The following is a 17,951-nucleotide window of genomic DNA, read 5'->3' as shown; positions in this document are numbered from 1 at the left end:
CGTGAGAGAGAGAGAGAGAGAGAGAGAGAGAGAGAGAGAGAGATGTAGGAAGGAAAGAACCTGCTGTTCCTAAGCCACTGGTGCCTGACTTTCTTAGCCCTCTGTGCTCTGAGCTCACAGTACAGGGCAGTGGGGTAGAACTGCCCCTGTGACTTTCCTCAAGCTTGCAGCCCCTTCCTACAGGTGCCCAGCACACCGCTGTGGGGTGACGCCAAGCTTATGGAGGAGGAATTTTATAACAAAAGCAGAAAAATTCAGAAACAGAACCACCGAGGGGGGAAAGGCACCATTTTTTTTTTTTTTTTTTTTTTTCCGTTTTTGTTGAGTTCTGTTGTTATTTGTTGTTCCTAAGCTACTTTATACCAGTTGACACTTACACTTCATATATGTAGAGATGTTTGGTTTGTTTTCGAGGCCTAATATTTAAATACAGCTTGTTTTGAAGGTCATTCTTGCGAAGAAGAGGATGCATAGGTAGCCGGCCTACACATCGCTGTGCAAAGATGTTTCTTCCATGACAAACTTGGGTTTCCTAATTCAATGCCAAATATGTTTTCTTCGGCAGTCCACAGATATGGAGGTGTGACCTTACTTCCCTCTGCGTTCTGTTGGAGAGGTGGGTGTCCAAGTTAGATGCACCTTATTCTTGTGTCATGATGGAGAGGTGGTGAAAGTTATGTTCATCTAACCTGGAGATGAAGTGAACGGGATTATTGCAATCAGGAATTTTAATTTACTCTCACTGCCTGAGCCCCCCCCCGACGGCTAAAATTATTTTGTGGCCAAAAGCCCACGAGTCCAGTTGAGCTTTGCGTTACTGGACTCTGCTCGCAGCTGTGCCGCATCTCTGCCCATGTTCAGTGTGGTTTGTTTTGCCAAGCTCATTATTCCCCAGTGCTGAGTTGTGGTGTAGACGGTTTCAGACATTAAGTATATTGCTGTCTCCTCTAGTCACGTGTTTGCTTTTGTTTGTTTAAATCTAAAGTGAGCAGAGGTGCAGTTTTAACACAGCCTCTGCCCTGATCTTGATTCTTCCTGCTCTGAAGCTTGACAATTCAAACACGATGTTACTTTGGATTAGACTGTAATGTAACTTTGTGATTTAGGTATTCTTATTGTCTTCATGGTTTGTGCCATTGAGCTCGTTGTTGTTTTATGTTAACTCTAATTCTACTGTGTGTGTACATGTACCATACATACACGCGCGCGCGCACACACACGTCAGTGTCAGGCTGAGTGGAGTGTAACTCACCCCCTATATGTGCTCCTGCCTTATCCCAAGAAGAGAACCCTTTTTTTCTATCTATACATTCCAGCGGAATGCCTTGTGCCGGCCGCCCGTGCTCATTTGCTCTCCCGTCCGTTGGGGTGGGACTGCGTGTTTGAATCTTTGCCCTGTCTGTTAAAGGTTTGTTCAGCGCAGTGGCGAGGGTGAGGTTGTGTCTGGGGGACAGCAGACGGCTGCTCCCCAAACCCCCCCCCCCCCCCCCCCCCCCCCCCCCCCCCCCCCCCCCCCCCCCCCCCCCCCCCCTAGACCATTAAAACCTCGGCACTGTGTGTGTGTCTTTTTTTCTGATTCAGCTCCTGCAGGGCAATATTTACCTGGGAGTTGAAACAGGTGTGTCAGAGCAGGAACACACACATACAGACACAAACGTGCAGTGTGGAGAATTCGTAAGCCTAGCTGACACAGGCTGGAGTTGTCTTATGGGGCCTTCAGTGGCCAGACTCTCTGTAAATAAATAAGCCTTACAACATTTACAATAACTTTTATACGACAGAAAAAAAAGTAGATGTGAGATGACACTGAGACAATCTGTAGACAACCGTTACCATAGACAGACCACTGCTCAGGCCTTCAAAGAAAGGAGCATAACCTCGGGTGTCTTGCAAAAAGTTTGCTGTGATGAATCTGCCTTGGTAAAGGGTAACCATGGTAATTTAATATACAGGGTTTGACTTGGATATTTCACAGGGGTTTGGGTGGGGCGGGTTTGTAAGGGAGTCTTGGATCTGATCAAGCGTTAGTGGAGCTGTTGAAGTGAAGGTCAGCCAGACCTGTCTGCTCGCGCATCCATTTTAGTTTTGCGCACATGACATCATCAGATTTTAACGCAGGTCACAGTCAGAGCGTAGCACTCCATATTGCGCGCACCTGCACAGGTGCTCAGGTAAGCTGTAGACAGTGACTGCTTGTTTGCTTCAGTGTATCAGAATTGCTGGGTAGTACTTAACTGCAAGCACAATGATGGTTGCAAAAATGATTAGAGAGTAGAGCATTTCTTGAACTAATTCAGACAATTCTTAGTGACTTTAATTATTCAAAAAAAAAAAAAAAGGGGGGGGGGGCAAAGTGCAAAAAACAAAATGCTGCATCCACTGCATTCAGTCTATATATTATAATGCAACAGTTCAACATTCTTAACCAAACAAAGACTCCGTTACACGTTTATTTCAGTGAAGCAGTGAAAGCTATTATTCAAAAAGTGGTCTGTATCCAGTGTTTCATTTATTACAAATGATATCCTCCTCTATAGTTCTTGAAATATATATACAGAGTGGTTTTTCCCTCCGTTCACTCAGCTGTTGCATTAATTCCAGTGATGCTTTTATGTAGATTCTGGCTGCGATCTCAGATGCTGTACTTACACTTCTGGTTAAACATGGACATTCCAAGGTGCTTGATACCAGTGAGGTTTGGGAATGCTGGTACTTCAAATGCAATTTAATGCCAGTTTTCCAGACACAGGAAAAGCCTAGTGATATATTCTCTATTAGCAAAGGAAGACTCCCACTCATTGTAATTTATTCTACACCTAATCTATAAGGGAAACTGTCCAAGTAATAAGGTGTCTCTTAATGTGCACATGGACACTGCTTTTTGTAGCCAACTGTTAGCTTGTCATTTGCATTGATTGCCAATATTTCTGTATCTTCTTGTAGCTTGTGCTTTAGCTTGAACCTTTGCTCCCAAATTGTATTAATCTCATTTTTTTTTCCTCATGTGGACTGTCAACAAAGCCTAGTTGTAGGGTTTGTAAAAGATGTTGGTGAGGTGTTTTTTTTTTTTTTTTAAGCTGACAAAAACAGGCTTGTCTTAAGACTGTTTTAGGCAATTTAATTGGTTATGCACTGGTCTATGGTTAGAATGCACTGCTAGGGGACAAAAAATACCTCATTTTATACAGTAATAGATGCACCAGAATGAATGAGTGTTAGGCCACCTCAAACTCTTACAGAACCTGATAACCAGAAAGTACTTATTACTTCTATCAGCATCAAGGACTCTACAGGGCTTCAGCAAATACAAAAATATCTGGAGGGCAAGGCTTGGGGTTTTGTCCTGAACACACTATACTGCTAGTGCTGCCCCTAAGATGCCTGCTTAGCTTTGACCATTTCAGCTTTGCAAAACCTTTCATGCAATTTGGGTAGCTGGCTACTGTAAAGGATCTGGGGCAGGCAAAGGGGATACTGCGTAGAAGGCACACTCATAGCTGGACTTTATTTCCACATTGAAGTCAGGAATGCAGGACATATCGGTTTGGGGCAGACTAGGCCTCGCTCCCCAAAACTCACAGCCTGGCAGCCAGGCAGAAGTCAGCAGCATTGGTAGTGAAATTGCTCCAGTCAAGGATCTGCTATGGTTTTGTTTAGACAATATATGTTAAGTTGATTTTAATACCACACTGGAGCCTGTTCAGTCTGTATGTACTCAATCACAGGTGGAGAAAATCAGATTCTCATTGTGCATTCTTCCTCCACTTGCAACTTAGTGGATGGACCCAATGACAAACTAAAACTCTTTTACAATGCATGTTTAGAGCTAACTGCAACACAGGCATAATGTTCTAACTCAGTCCCATCAATACCTTTTCTATTTGTACTTCCTTTGTATGTCTATTTACACAAAATATTTAAGACAAAAAGCTATAAAAATACTGGATATTAAAAGGGTCAAACTTCTTTTGCATTCAAATGTTTCAACTGTTTATGTACATATGACCAAAATATGTATGTAGGCAAAAAGTGTGTGTGATGTAAGTAAACAGATATTATCTGTAACAAAAAGCCTTAGACGAGGGATACAACGCCTGATTAAAAATAAATCCTTGGCAGTGAAATGTTGCATTGTATTTCTTCATAGGTGCAATTGTATTTTTGTTGTCCATCTCTCCCCCCACCCCTATACAGTAGCAAGTAGGGTGTCTGTAAAAGCAGAAATGGAAAAAGAAAAAACTTCTATAATTTAATGACAACTCATGAGAAGCACCAGCAGCAGAGTGAAGTGAAATGCTAACGCAGAGAGAACTTGCCCCATGCCTCCCCAACACAGATGTTCACTGCACTCTGTCCTAACCCTAATCCTGATCCTGATGGAGAACTACATTGCATCTTTTGCCCCATGACGCAGGTCATCAGGAGTTTAAAACAAGGGCTACCGCATGAGTAAACACTGGCATAGAAAAGTCACAAAGTTTGCTTTTTTCTATCTTTTAAGACACAGGCAATTTCAACACGCCAAGGCTGGTTTAAACAAACAATCATCAAACTGTACAAGCTGCCCATACTGTATGTGCTGGAGCAGCATGTATGTGCACTGGCATTGTTTTACAGTTCACAGAATAGTTGAGGAACATTTCCTACATGTAGCTTAAAGCTCTATACAAAAAACAAATGATCTTTTCACGATAACCTGTCGGCCACAGTCCAACCATTTAAAAACATCAAAAATCCCAAACTTAAAAAAGAAAAATTAAGTTATAAAGGGTGCTTGTTTTTTCTTGGTTGCAAAAAGGAGAAGGCAGGATGCTAGAATCTCCCTTTAAAGGGTTTGAATCCTCCACTGCTGCCCGCCATGGGGACATTGGTGATCTGGACGATTCTATTCATGCCAGCAGAGGAGTGGCTGTAAACACACAGTACAATTTATGACCTCAAATTATACAGATCAGTGTACAATTACTGAAAAATCACATATGCAGAACCATAAACCCATTTAGACTTGCATAATAGTATTTTGTTCACTTTTGCTATAAACTGTCCACTGGTCATTATGTAGTTAGTAACCTCCACCACCCAACATTCATACATCTTAAGTAAAGCCATACCTAGAGTGTGGAGTCATCATGCCAGGCCTGCTCTCTCCCATGCGCCGGTTATCAGGGAAGCCGCCACTCTGGGAGCCCCCGGACCCATGCCACTCCTTCCTAGGCCCTTGGTCACGGCTGTGCCTCTCCACCACCACCTGCCGCCCACTGCTGAAATGCTGCTGCAGCAGCAACACAAGAGCAGGGCATAAGGTGACTCATGACAGGGTTCTGTTGCCTGCGCTAGTACAGGTGGGCTTGGCAGGCCAGAGCCCCCGCTGCAGCACACCTCACTCAGCTCACCTGAGCTCCTGTCTAGTCTTCAGCAATATCCAGCCAGGCCAGATTTCAGTTTTGTTCTACCTACTTAATGCCTGAACTAGGTAATTAAGGGCAGCAGAATTCTTCATTGCCAAGATATGCTGGGAACTTGAACATGAGTTAAAAAAAAAAAAAGACACACAACCAACCAACAAATCGGTCTGGTTGGGGGTCCCAGAGGACAGGACTGAGCTTTTGAACGGACAACACTAACATACAGCGCATGTCCTCCACTGAACCAGTGATCTCCAACGTGACTTTACAGCAACTCAAAAAATGACTACAGTCTCTCTCCCCGGCATCCTGTGCCCATACAAAAGCGTGGCAAGCGCTCACCTGCTCTCCCATGACAGCCGGCCTTCCTCCATCTCGGCTGCTGAAGGTGGTTCTGCTGTGGCTGCCTGAGGCCGGTGCTCCTCTCATGGCGGGCCCGGGGCCCTCTCTGGTTGAACGCTCGGGCCGCAGTCGCACCGAACCCCTGGTGGAACACACAGAATGCGGGACACTCACCACACGCCTCTTACGCTGCTGTCATTTACAACAGGTGCTAGTGGTGAGGGTGGGAACACTGTTTCTGTAAGCACATCATGTGCTGTAAGCCATACCTAGAGTTTGGAGCATTCTGTAAGCACATCACTGCCAGCTACAGGCGTAGCTTCTACCACCACAGCACAATTGAACATTAAAGTGCCGCTGCTTCGTTAACAAGTCGGTGAACCAAGATGTTATCCACCATTTTCCCAACAGTATTCATTTTATTGTTTGTTCTCCATGCTCCAGCAGAGCTCAAAACACTTCCCACTTTCACTCTCTGAGCCAGCTTATTAGGGGCCTTTGATAATTAGCTGCTCTGCTGGATCAGGTGTACTGGAGGAGTATTTTTCCCCAGGGACTCCTATACTACAACAGTAAATACACAGACACTGCTTGGCTACTCCAGAACAAACGAAAAATACAACAGGTCACACACACAGATCTTAACACATTGCCCTACAGCCTTTACCGGACATCGCCTGGTTTGGTGTTCATGCCACTGTCATTTTTCCAACCGGTGTGGCCCGTGTCTCTGGCTGAGCGTGAATGGGTCATGGCTGGGGGAGGCGCTCTGCCCCCTGCTGGCCGCTCAGGCATAGTCACAGGCCGTCGCTCATCTCGGTCCCGCATCTCCCTTCTGTCGGTGTCCCGGAGCTCAGCTCGGGGCGGAGGGGGCGGAGGCTCAGTTCGGCGCACAGAGTCAAAGCCTTTGGGGTAACGGTCGAAGCTGGAGCCGTCCCGCCGGGGGTCGGGCCGGGCCTTCTTGCTGTCTGGCTCACCCTCGAAGCGATTCCGCCTGAGAGCCATAACCGGGATTAACACAGAACAGCATAAACTGCTCACACACAGGTGTACTGGGAGCTAGATGAGTGCAAAAAAAACTGGGAACCACTGCACCATTGTATAGAACCATCCCATTTGTTAGTGTGTGCAGCTGCTGTACCATGAACCCTTCCCAAACCGCAACAGCTCAACTGTCATCACACAGACTTACGAGCAGCGGCCCCTCACCTGTCAAAGCTGTTGGCCTGAACAGCACCACTGTCTGGGAAGCGTGGCCTGTCCCTGGAGCTGAAGTCGTTGAAACGGCCTTGCGGCCGGCTGCCGTAGTCTGAAGCCTGGCCGATCCGGCCCTCAGACTCTGGCGGCATCTTCTTATTGCCGTTCCAGTAGGGGTCATCCCTCCTGCATGAAGCAGAAGAGTTAGGCAACCAGCACATTTAAATTCTATGACCACCACCACCCAGACACACTAAACCACTACTGAAGTTGTACGAATTGCCACAATAAACTGACTGGAAAACAGCTGGAATGTTCTTGGAACAACCTTCCCAGTGCACAACTAGTTGGCCATAACACAACCACAGTATAGACTATGCCTGTCAGAACAGGCCCATATACCACCTGACAAGTACCGCTGTTGCAGAGTAGTTACCTTAACATTACTGAGCATTTTTACTGCAGTTAATCAAGTCTTTTAGACTTCAGAAGAGACAGTCATATTCATTCTTTAATATCCATTACCATTAAATGCATTCTGCATTCATACCAATTTCACTGCTAAATGTTTAGTTAGAAAGCTAACAGCACTTCTACTAGCAAATTCTTGGAGGGACTAGTCATAAGATTAAGTAGCATTGGCCTGGTGGTGAAGGGCTGTGAGGGAGTGGAGCTGGGCACCTGTGGTCCACGTCACGGCCTCTCTTTAAGCTGTTGCGCTTTTCCTGTTCGTAGCGCAGTTGCTCCTGCTGTCTCCTCAGCTCCTCCCTCTCCCGTGCCAGACGCTCCGCCTCCTTTCGCCGCTCCTGCCAAAATCACAAGGCTCTGAATTCAGCGAGCGGGAATTAAGAGGTCAGAGGGGCGTATGCAGTGGTAGCGGCACGTGGCCCACCTGCTCTATGCGGATCCGCTCCCTCTCCAGCCTCTCCCGCTCCATGCGCTCCCGCTCCAACTTCTGCCGCTCTAGCTCCAGCCGCTGGCGCTCTCGCATCAGGTTCTCCCGCTCCTCACGCTCTCTCAGCACACGCAGACGTTCTCGCTCCCGCCGCTCGCGCTCAGCCATCTCACGCCGCCTGCATGCCACAGCCGCCGAGAGCAAAACAGGGTGAGTGTGCAAGAGAGCGCGAGTGTCTACGAGTCGGAGTGTGAGAGCTGTGTCGCACCTGCGCAGTTCCATGGCCCTGCGGACACGCTCCATTCTGACCATCCGCTCGCGCATCCTTTGCTCCTTCATCTTCTCAAAGGGCAAGATATCCTTACTGCCACCCTTAGTCAGCAAAGGCCTGCTTTTCTTCATTGCCTCCATCTGTGTGAATGGTAACTGCCATTAAAAGAAGGCATTTTTAACTGCCAGGCATCCTCACAAGAAAAAAAGAATAAGGGGGAGCTGAGTCTCTCTTGGGCTCAACTCTGCTCAAGTGTTTATCCTGTGCAGGCTGGTGTGGTTTTATAAAATAAAAAAAAGTTTACAAACCTCTTCAGGAGGAATGAGCCACCTGGGCCGTCTGTTCATCATATTGGGAATTCCAGGCTGAAGAATGAGAAGAACAAGGCTGGACTGTCATCTCAGACATTACAGTAATTAAAACAAACCAACAAGCTAATGTAATCAATGGTGATTGATCTAATACATCAACTTTAATTAAAACCACACAATACAGCACTTCATCAGCTACCTTGTCAAACCTCCCTCCCCGTCTGAACGGAGGGCGAAGTTTATTGAAACCTTGGTCACCCTTAGTTTGGTCAATCACTACCATCTTCCCTGGACTCTTCCCTATGGGAAAATAAACAAGAGACAGCTCTTTACACCATTCATACAAAAAACCAAAAACACCCCCCCCACACACACACACACACACACACACACACACACACTGAGGTGGGGTAACACGACAAAATAATCCATAAAACATACGGCCATGCTTCTTCTCTTCCTTCTTAGGCTCAGAGATGGAGCCAGAGGAGGGGGCATCAACCTTCATGCTCTTGGAGTCCTGTTTCTTGGAGACGTCTTTCGCCTCCTTCTCAGAGGGCTTCTTCTCTTCCTTTTTAGAAGCCTGAATCCTATGGAGACGCAGGCATTGGGATTACTACCTGCACATCCATCAGCACGCATGCCGAGCACTTGCCAAGATCATGTAGTGCTCCTGCCCCAGACATCTCTCTCTGTGCAGGTCTCAAAGTTAACCTTAAGACAAAATATTTCACTCAGCACTACCATGTTAGATGGTAACTAGCAAACCTACATATAGCAAATACAAATAATCCCCACAATTCATTTAAATCACACCAATTCCTTTTACATGATTTTGAAGACTAGATTCCGTTTACACTTCATAATGAGAGCAAAGTTTACTCTGCTGCATAAAGTGCACACCAATACAACTTCCATTTATTTCCTACTTTAAACATGTTTTTTTTTTGGCAGTGTTATATGCCGTCTTATTCTGGAAGAAACCATTTAAAGCAGGCAATGAATGGCCTGCCTCAGCAGAGAAGGCTCTCTCTCACAGCTGCTTTCATTTCTGCAATATTCCAGATGACTTTAGGCACATAAGAGAAATCAGCATTGGTGGCAAAGAATTTTGTCTGGTTTCACGGATACAGAATACCAGTCATTCCTTTGCATATGATGCCAGCCATTTAATTTAACTGGTGAGACACTATCCTCCATCTTGCATTACCTCATCTTTTGGCAGTACTTGGCAGACACATGTCCATTTATGTAACTGCATGCAGACCCATTCAGTTTACATGTAAAGTAAAACTTGTTCAAGAGCTGTCTCGACCACATCTAAATGTGGTTCGAGTGATCTGATGGTAATCCAACTGCAATGCATCCTGGGAGCATTTTTACCAAGCTTTTCACGTCAATTGAAATCCAAACATGATTGATCACGAAAAATGCAAGGTGTAAACAGCCTTTGAGTCTATATATGAATATATAGAATTTTATTACCACCACCACCCAAGATTCTCACTTGCTAGTGGCCTTCATCCCGGTAGGTGTCCGCTTCTCCCCTGATGCTTTACTGGACCCGGTTTTGTCCTCCCCCTCCTTCTTAGAGAAGTCCTTCTTGAAAGGGTCACTTTTAACCTAAAGGACCAGGACCATAAAACATACCATTAAATCCCCTTTTGCTCATCCTCAAAGAGTACAACATTCATGATCTGCAATTATATACACCCTTTTGAACCCTCATACCATTCTCAGGCACACCTTCCTAAAGACCTCTCCCTGTGATCATTACATACTAAACATGATTGCTCCATTGATAGAGAGGGGGGGAAAGTAGCAGACTATGTAACTGAGAAACTGTGACCAAGTTTGATGATTCAATTCATTAACAGTCTACCAAAAGAGCATCCAAATGTAGGGACGCCAAGAGTTCAGGAGAATCATCACACTTAACACACCTTATAAAGCTCACAATATATGAGGAGTGATTAGTTGATTTCCCTGGTCAATCTTGCTAGACTATGGCCCACTGGGCAGCCAAGGGCATCAATAAGTGGCAGCCTTTACCCTGTCCACGGATATCTGCTGGCCATGGAGCTCTGTGTGGTCCAGGTGGGAGATGCATCTGGCCACTTCTGCACTGGAGGACATCGTCACCAGGCCGTAGCATTTGGCTCCCGGGCTGCGGGCATTGGTCACCACTTTGGCACTAAAAACCTTAAGATAAACAACAAAATCTGGAGATGAACATTAAGTCTGAAATTATATGTATTACTTTAACACCTTCATAAATTTATGCTAAAACTAGTCAAACCGCTCCCTGGCCCCAAATGCCCTCCCAAGTTCGTCTCCAAAAAAGGTGGCGTTACCTTTCCATATTTGCCAAAAAGGTTTTTTAGGTCAGCCGCTTTCGTATTCGAGGACAGGCCGCTCACCCACAAGTTACGCGTAGAGCTTGTGCTGCTGCCGGTGCCTCCTAAATACGGATCCCAAGCTAAAGGTCAATGACAAACACTCAATACATCAAGCACACATCACCTGGCCTACCTACTCTCTTGGACAGAAAACAAATGTCCTGTTTTCTGATGAGCTATATTGCAAGACTCTACTGCTCCAATATTTTTAATGGTATTCTGCTCCACTGGACTGTTCAAGTCCAGAGAGAAATTGCAGTAGTGGTAGTTGTAAATCCCTGGTTTAGACAGGCCCTCTACAGCTTGACAATTGCACATTAGCCAGCATCACGAGTTAGGCTGCTGCTTTCATGTGCCCACATGCAGTTACGGTTGGCAATAAGCCTCTATGACTTTATATTGGAAACACCATTTGTGCAAAACAACCACATGACTACAACTCAGATCAAAGTTCCGATCAAAAGGCTTGCCATGGCTCAAAAGCCGATAGATGACTAACCGACACCATCTTGTTTTCTCAGAATAGCATGTCATGTAATCACTTGGTAAATGTCTACTAATGTAAATCACTTCAGGCTGCTTTTATGCAAGTAATTTAAGAGAGCCACCCTTACCTTTCTCATCTTTTGTGGTCTTCCCATCTCTGTCTTTTGAGGAGCTACAATGCAATTATGGTGAGAGTGACAAGAGAGAAATGAGCAAATGATACAAGAACAGTGGGGTCAACCTGTGGGCACCGACATACATATCCACACAAACAACCATCATTCAAAACGTCGCTTTGGTGCGTTACAAAAAAGGAAAAAACAACAACAACAACAAAAAAGAAAAAACAACATCCTCATAGGTAAGGCTTGCACTTGGGTAACTCCAATAAGGCTTCTTTCATTGCTTTTCCACGGGAGCAAGGTGGCTCAGGTTTCTGCCAATTTATTCTCTTGGTCAATGAAATCTTCAGCAGTGTGTTCAACTTCACAGCGAATCACTTCATTGGTGATTGATAAACCCCTCTGTCATCACTGGGACTACTGCTCTTTTTTAAACCCATAAGTATGGACTGGAAAAGGCAATAAAAGTGCTGGAAATGTGAGTAACAGCCGTGTTCTGATCTCCTTGTTTAATGCCACCAATTAACCAACTTCAAAAAAAAAAAAAGGCCAACCAAATCAAAGGAAACCAATGGCAGGAATTAGGTACAATGAACAACTCGTTATGGGAGGAGAAAAAAATCTTGCAGCTACCCACAATGCTGCGTTCTTAGTGACCTGGAACTTGGTAGAAGTATCTTAAAGAACTGACATAGAAAGACAAACCTCTTTGCTTGACCTGCTGCCCCAGTAGAAGAGGGGCCTTTCTTCCCAGAATCCTTTTCTTTGTCTCCCGATTCAGCTTTCTTCGAGGCCTCCCTGCTGTCCTTCTTGGTGGCATCAGACTTCGGCCCGTCATCCCTCTTACCATCTTTGTGGCCGTCCTTTGCTTCAGCCATCAAGTCTGCCTCTTGCCTCATCTCGGCAGAGGCTTCTGGCTCCTCACAGCCCTTGTCTGCCTCAGAATCTGGAAGTTTCACATGTTTACCTGTTTCCAGGAGGTCGTCGCCATCCACATCCAGGGTGATGGCATCTTCAGCCTGGATGGTGACGGATATGTTATCATCTTCGACCTCTCTGGCTTGTTCGGGAACAGGTTCGCTTTCCAAGGCCTCCATCGCAGGGGCTTCAGGTTCAGCTTCAGCCTCAAGCTCAGGTTCCACCTCTGCTTCTATCTCAGGCTCCGCCTCTGCCTCAACCTCAGGCTCCACATCTGGTTCTGGCTGTGCCTCAGGTTCGGCGAGGCCATCCCCACCGGAGAAGGATTTAGAATTTTCACGAGTAGCATCATCAGTATCAGTTACATCTGAGGGATTTAACAAGGATAAGACATGGCAAAAACACATTGTTTAACATTCACATCTCTGAGCTACGTCACCTAGAAAGCAGAATAGAGAGTAAGTTTAGTGTTAGTGGTCATCGTAGCTGAAGAAACCACAGGTATAACACAAAACATACATTCCTTAGAAAAATGGAGGGATTCAACAATCTTCAGTCATCTCAGGCACAATAACTTCTTATAAAACAGCCACTGACAGCATTCTTCTTTGGTCCAATCTTAGAAGGATCCTGTTTCTTCCTTCCAATGGCTGAAATTGGTTTGGATGTCTGTGCATTACAGATATGCGTTTGGTATTAAAGAAATGTTCATGGGTGCCAAACAAACAAGTCCTTGTTCCAGCAGTCCAAAGTAAGCCATGTGGCTCATCAAAGCCATGTCCAGCGTCATCTTTCCAACACTTTCCTCAAGTTCCTTCTCGACTTGTTACAGGGAAGGAGAGAGGGGACTCCTCATCCTCTCTGATCTGCTGGAGAACCGGCTCGCGCCACTGGGCTCTGTCCACAACACACCACTGGGAACACGTTCTGAGCCCTATGTAGTCTTGACCATGCTCCAGACAAAAGCAGCGAGACATGCATTCCACTCCAGACACGTAGCCATGATACCTGACAGTCAAAAGGGGGAGTTGAGATCATGCTGCGTCATCACCTTACTGGTCATCCAAGACAAGCAGCATGTCTCCGTCCCAGTTCTACCAAACGTCCACAGAAGGAGGAAGCAGCCCGTTTGATGCATTGAATCCTGATCTGAGGAGAATGATATGAGGAGTCCTTGTGCATGTTTTAAAAGCCTCCCCCGTTGTTCATAAGGAGCAGCAGGATAATGCTTTCTCAGCAAAACCATGTCGGCAATATAAGTCGGTGTTAAGAGAAACTGTCGGATCTGATCCATCCTTTGATGCAGCAGATGTGCTCAACGTGAGGAGCAAAATGATGCAATAATTGGTTCCCAGTCCTGTCGGTACCGTGCAGACGAAAGACACCGGGATCTCAAGTCGCAAAGAGATTTAAAAGCAAGGCGCAAAGTAAGGAAGGAAAGTCCCACCTTCAGAGGAGCAAGAACCTGTGGAGCCTAAAAAGATTATCAGCCCACCCCAGCGTGAAACCACACATACCTCTCTCAAATTCCTCTTCTTCTGCTTCCTGGGGAAAAATTTAAAAAATCGGAACAATTAAATAACAAATCAGAGCATTATTACAAGTCTTACTAGAACACTGAAAACCTAGAAAAAGGGGATGTCACAGACAAGTCTTTAACACCTTTTCCCAGTATTGCATTTTTCTCATTCAGCCACAAAATAAGTATAATTACGATGTTTTTGTATTCGTATGCATTTATTAAAATAGTCCATTCAGAGATGTACAATAAGCCAGATAAATTTTCTACACTTCCAACAGTAGTGTCAACACTTTTTGCGTCAGATCTAATCTTACCATGGTGAGAGTCGTATATATGAAACACTACGCAGACCAAAAGGAACATGCAAACTAATCTTGCTCTATTAACACAGGTTTTCATAGAGCCCTTACCTTGGAAAATGACTCCTCTTCCATTGTAACGTCAAGGTCGGAATCAATCTTCTTTCCTGAATGGACACAGACATGCAAGACCTTCAAAACATGTCAGCCAATGTTAAGATAATTATAGTAATTATAGAAGGTGTACATAACACAAACCAGATGCAACATTAAATTGCAAAAACACAGCACTTCGTTCCACCAGCTCTCGCTCTTATATATATATATATATATATATATACACATAAATATAAATCACACGAACACACACACACTGCAAAAAGGCACCACCAGAATTTTAAGGTCACAGAGGTTCCTAAATGCTCTGTTTGCTGATATGGGGAATTATATATTCAATAAGAATCAAAAGATAAATCCAATAAAAAATGACAACGGATAGCCAAGTCAGTTGAAGAGAACAGCTGGTTCCGTTCTTCATTTGCAGGTTAATAACAGGTGCCTTCCAGAGAAGGACTGATTTACACAGACATCTCAATTTTTATACAGTTTCAGGGGGATAAAGTAATTGTCCATCAATTTTTAGCATTCCAATCATTGAAGGTGTCACCAATATGCCCCAAATATTCATGTATTCATCAGATAAATATACTTTATGAATCATTTGGGGCTCAGTACAGGAATAAACCAGAATAAACTGCTTTTCTGGCCTTGAAGCCTTTCCCTAGATGTCACAAAGCATTAATAAATTATTAAAGAAACATGAATGAACAAACCTTTGTGCCTGCCTGGTCAGTCTATAGAAACCTTCAGTGGCCATTACACCAAGATGTCACACAGACCATAATATGAAACTAAATAATAATAAATAAAACAAACATTCATTTTATTACTTCAGCACTTTTGAAACAGCTTTCCTGGTACATTTGTCTCAGATGCCATTACTTAACATCTACCAAAACTGCTGCTCATGGGCACCTTTTTCCAGATTAAGTCATTTATTGCTAAAGTTGAATAATTTTTTGATGATAACTGCCTTCCATTTTCTGAGGCTTTCACAGGAGGCTCTGAGGCTCCTCCATTCTATGAGGGTTTTCAAGTGAACTGAGAACGACACACAGTAAGAGAACAGAGGGTAGCACTCATTCAGAATGCACATCATAAAGGGGACGTTCATCCAAAATCATATAGTGTAGCCTATTTGTTAGATGTGTCTGGGATGTTTTCTAGAGTTTCAAACTGTGTTACAATATGCATTTTCAAGAATGGTTTTTGCCAATGACAAACTGGCAAGCTGTATTCAAATTAATCAGACACATTTCTCAATCATTCTATGCACACTTACTGATTTGTCAATTAATTTCCTCATAGCATGTTTTAATAAGGAAATTAAAAAAAATTTCATTTTTCCATTGCAATGATCAAAGCATCCATTCACTTCTCCCTGGTTTTTAATTTTGGGTTAACAAGTTGCATTTTCATAAGTTGCATCAGTGGAACACGCTTGCTGGTGTTTTAATTTTTGGTGTTCTTCCAGCAGTTACTAAGAGGTACATCATTACTGATCATGAATGCCATGAAGACCAGAAGACTGTTCATTTTTAACTTGGAGACACAGCTGTCAATTATGGCCTCAAACAATTTGATGGCATTAATGACAAACTGACATGGCGTGAAAACACTTCCATCAGCAAATATTTTGGTGAATGTTGTCTGTTCTGCAACTTAAAGGCGCAATTAGTCATTTTTCCAATGATGACGCTCCATATCGTGAATTACACCGACATTATACAGACACCTAGTGGCCTGGATATTTGAGGTTCTATACTAAAACGATTTTTAAAAATGGCCACCTCTGTGGAGCACAAACTGGCTCAGAAACTGACTACAAAGCAATTTGACCCTTCATCTCATTTCCAGTAAAATGCAACTCTCAAATGTAAAAACTTTCATAAGCATTTTGCTACTTCTGGTGGTAAAAAAAAGTTACCTATTGCTCCTTTAACAAATACTATTTGTTCTGTAGTGAAATGAGGGGGGGGGGGGGGGGGGGGGTTTGCTATTTTTGAAAGCGTGTGCTGAAAGCGTGCTGACAAAGTTGCGTCCGTCCGTGGTCATGTTATGTGCAAACTATCCATTTTGCCACCGAATTCAGTGTGGTATGAGAGTGTTTAATATGAAGAATGGAAACCACCCAGAAATTGTCTAACAGCTAAAAACGTAGGAGTCAAATGTGAAATAAAGCCCTGCCATCGAGATACGAGCAACAGTTACAGCTTCCAACCATTAGTCTTCCATAATTTCGTGTCTTCACAGCTAAATCAAGTGATTAAGTCATCCAGCCCTCCGTGCCTCAGGTAAGAAAAAAGCTGGATCACTGGAGTCGTCAGTTTAACCGCACCAACCTGAAGCCGCAGCTGCATCATTACCTTTGGATTTTGCATTCTTTCGAGTAGGCGTGTCAGCTGACACGAGGATCTCAACGTTGTCTGGATCGCCACCTTCGTCCTCTATTGCCTGGGGGGGGACACTTTTAGTGTAAATTAATTACACTAAAATATACAGTTAAAGTAAGCCAAGTACGGGCTTGGACTCGGACATTTGTAAAGATGCTTTGTGACAACATCTGTTGTGAAGAGTGCTATATAAATACAATTGACTTGACAAAACGAAATGCATAAACTCAACCAGCAGGCCACCAAAAGAGCGTGGTACGATAAAGCACTGTCGACATGAGCTTGCTATTGGAACAGCGCTCATTTGCAGGCTGAGGCCTCAGACCGTTTACGGTCGATTGTTTCCCATAAAAGCGCTCCGTCATTCATCCCTGGTAGAGGTGATGGCCAAAACGCAACGCACTCGAGTCAAGTGTAGCCAGAACGTTGTTTCACTATGAGCCGTTAGACTAAACAGCCCTCACCGGATTTCACCAGCACACCCGTGCGCGCGTGGCGATGCGCTCACTAAAGTGAACGTTAGTTAGCGCGTGAGAAACCGAACTTGTGGTGGTAGCGAAGTACAAAACTAAAGCCTTCTCAAAGCTAAATAAGCCACCTCAATACAGGCCCATTAAACAGCCATATAGTTATAGCCATAGCTACACTTTATCTATTTGTTGTATCGCGTTGTCAAGAATAAGACGCTGCAGTTAGGAGCTGCTGAACTCGCCGTTTGTGTGGATGCAGCCGCTAGCTCGCTAGCCAAGCCAGTGCAATTCTTTGATACTTACCTGTTTCAGTCTTGCAACAAGAACATTTTTAACTCCTGTGACATCCAGATTTCTCCGCTTGAGTTCTGATTTTAAATCTACAACACGCAAATCTGTAATTTTCTTAGTCTCCGCTGAAATGGCCCCCGACGCCATTTTAGCTACCAGTTCTTCACGGAGAAAACAACGCTCGCACGATGACGTCAGAGCGCGCTGACGCACTTCCGTCACACGCGTCGTTTAGAAACGTTTACTGAGCGTTATCTCGCGTTTACAGATACAGCTCTCTAAAGAGATCTTTAAAACTCTTACATTCAGCACAGTCCCTTCCCTAACAGTTAATAAAATAATAGGTATTCTTACGATGTCTTAGCAGAAGTGAAAGAATTTCTGACTAATCGGTGATCAGGAGAGGATTGTTTCCATTTAAGAATAGCTCTACACTAGCTATATCGTAATTACAAAAGTAAGTTTGCAGTTGTACATGGATGTTTTGTTATTGAGTGACACAGTGGACAC

At 44.3% G+C, this 17,951-nt stretch overlaps 1 protein-coding gene across 8 annotated transcripts; it reads right to left on the bottom strand.

Annotated features, from left to right (window-relative positions):
• Positions 1 to 3,071: 3,071 nt before the first annotated feature.
• On the bottom strand, positions 3,072 to 17,626 carry sltm (SAFB-like, transcription modulator). 8 transcript variants are annotated; one of them, XM_027007322.2, is made up of 20 exons: positions 17,454 to 17,626; positions 16,654 to 16,741; positions 14,279 to 14,334; positions 13,864 to 13,891; positions 12,134 to 12,713; positions 11,435 to 11,478; positions 10,776 to 10,900; positions 10,474 to 10,623; positions 9,929 to 10,044; positions 8,863 to 9,011; positions 8,621 to 8,721; positions 8,419 to 8,475; positions 8,108 to 8,265; positions 7,837 to 8,017; positions 7,626 to 7,750; positions 6,957 to 7,130; positions 6,415 to 6,741; positions 5,748 to 5,889; positions 5,112 to 5,272; positions 3,072 to 4,909 (listed from the first exon to the last, which is right to left on the bottom strand). In XM_027007322.2, the coding sequence occupies exons 1-20, from the start codon at positions 17,586 to 17,588 to the stop codon at positions 4,813 to 4,815; spliced, it is 2,994 nt and encodes a 997-aa protein (XP_026863123.2). In that variant the 5' UTR covers positions 17,589 to 17,626; the 3' UTR covers positions 3,072 to 4,812. The 8 variants fall into 8 exon arrangements, with proteins under 8 accessions (XP_026863123.2, XP_026863124.2, XP_026863125.2 ...); XM_027007323.2 differs by having other exon boundaries at positions 5,112 to 5,269; XM_027007324.2 differs by having other exon boundaries at positions 8,108 to 8,250.
• Positions 17,627 to 17,951: the final 325 nt, after the last annotated feature.

This window comes from Electrophorus electricus, chromosome 21 (assembly GCF_013358815.1).
Source record: "Electrophorus electricus isolate fEleEle1 chromosome 21, fEleEle1.pri, whole genome shotgun sequence".
Taxonomy (NCBI): Eukaryota; Metazoa; Chordata; class Actinopteri; order Gymnotiformes; family Gymnotidae; genus Electrophorus; species Electrophorus electricus.
Note: the sequence above shows the minus strand (reverse complement) of the source record. Positions and strands in the feature narration are given on the sequence as shown.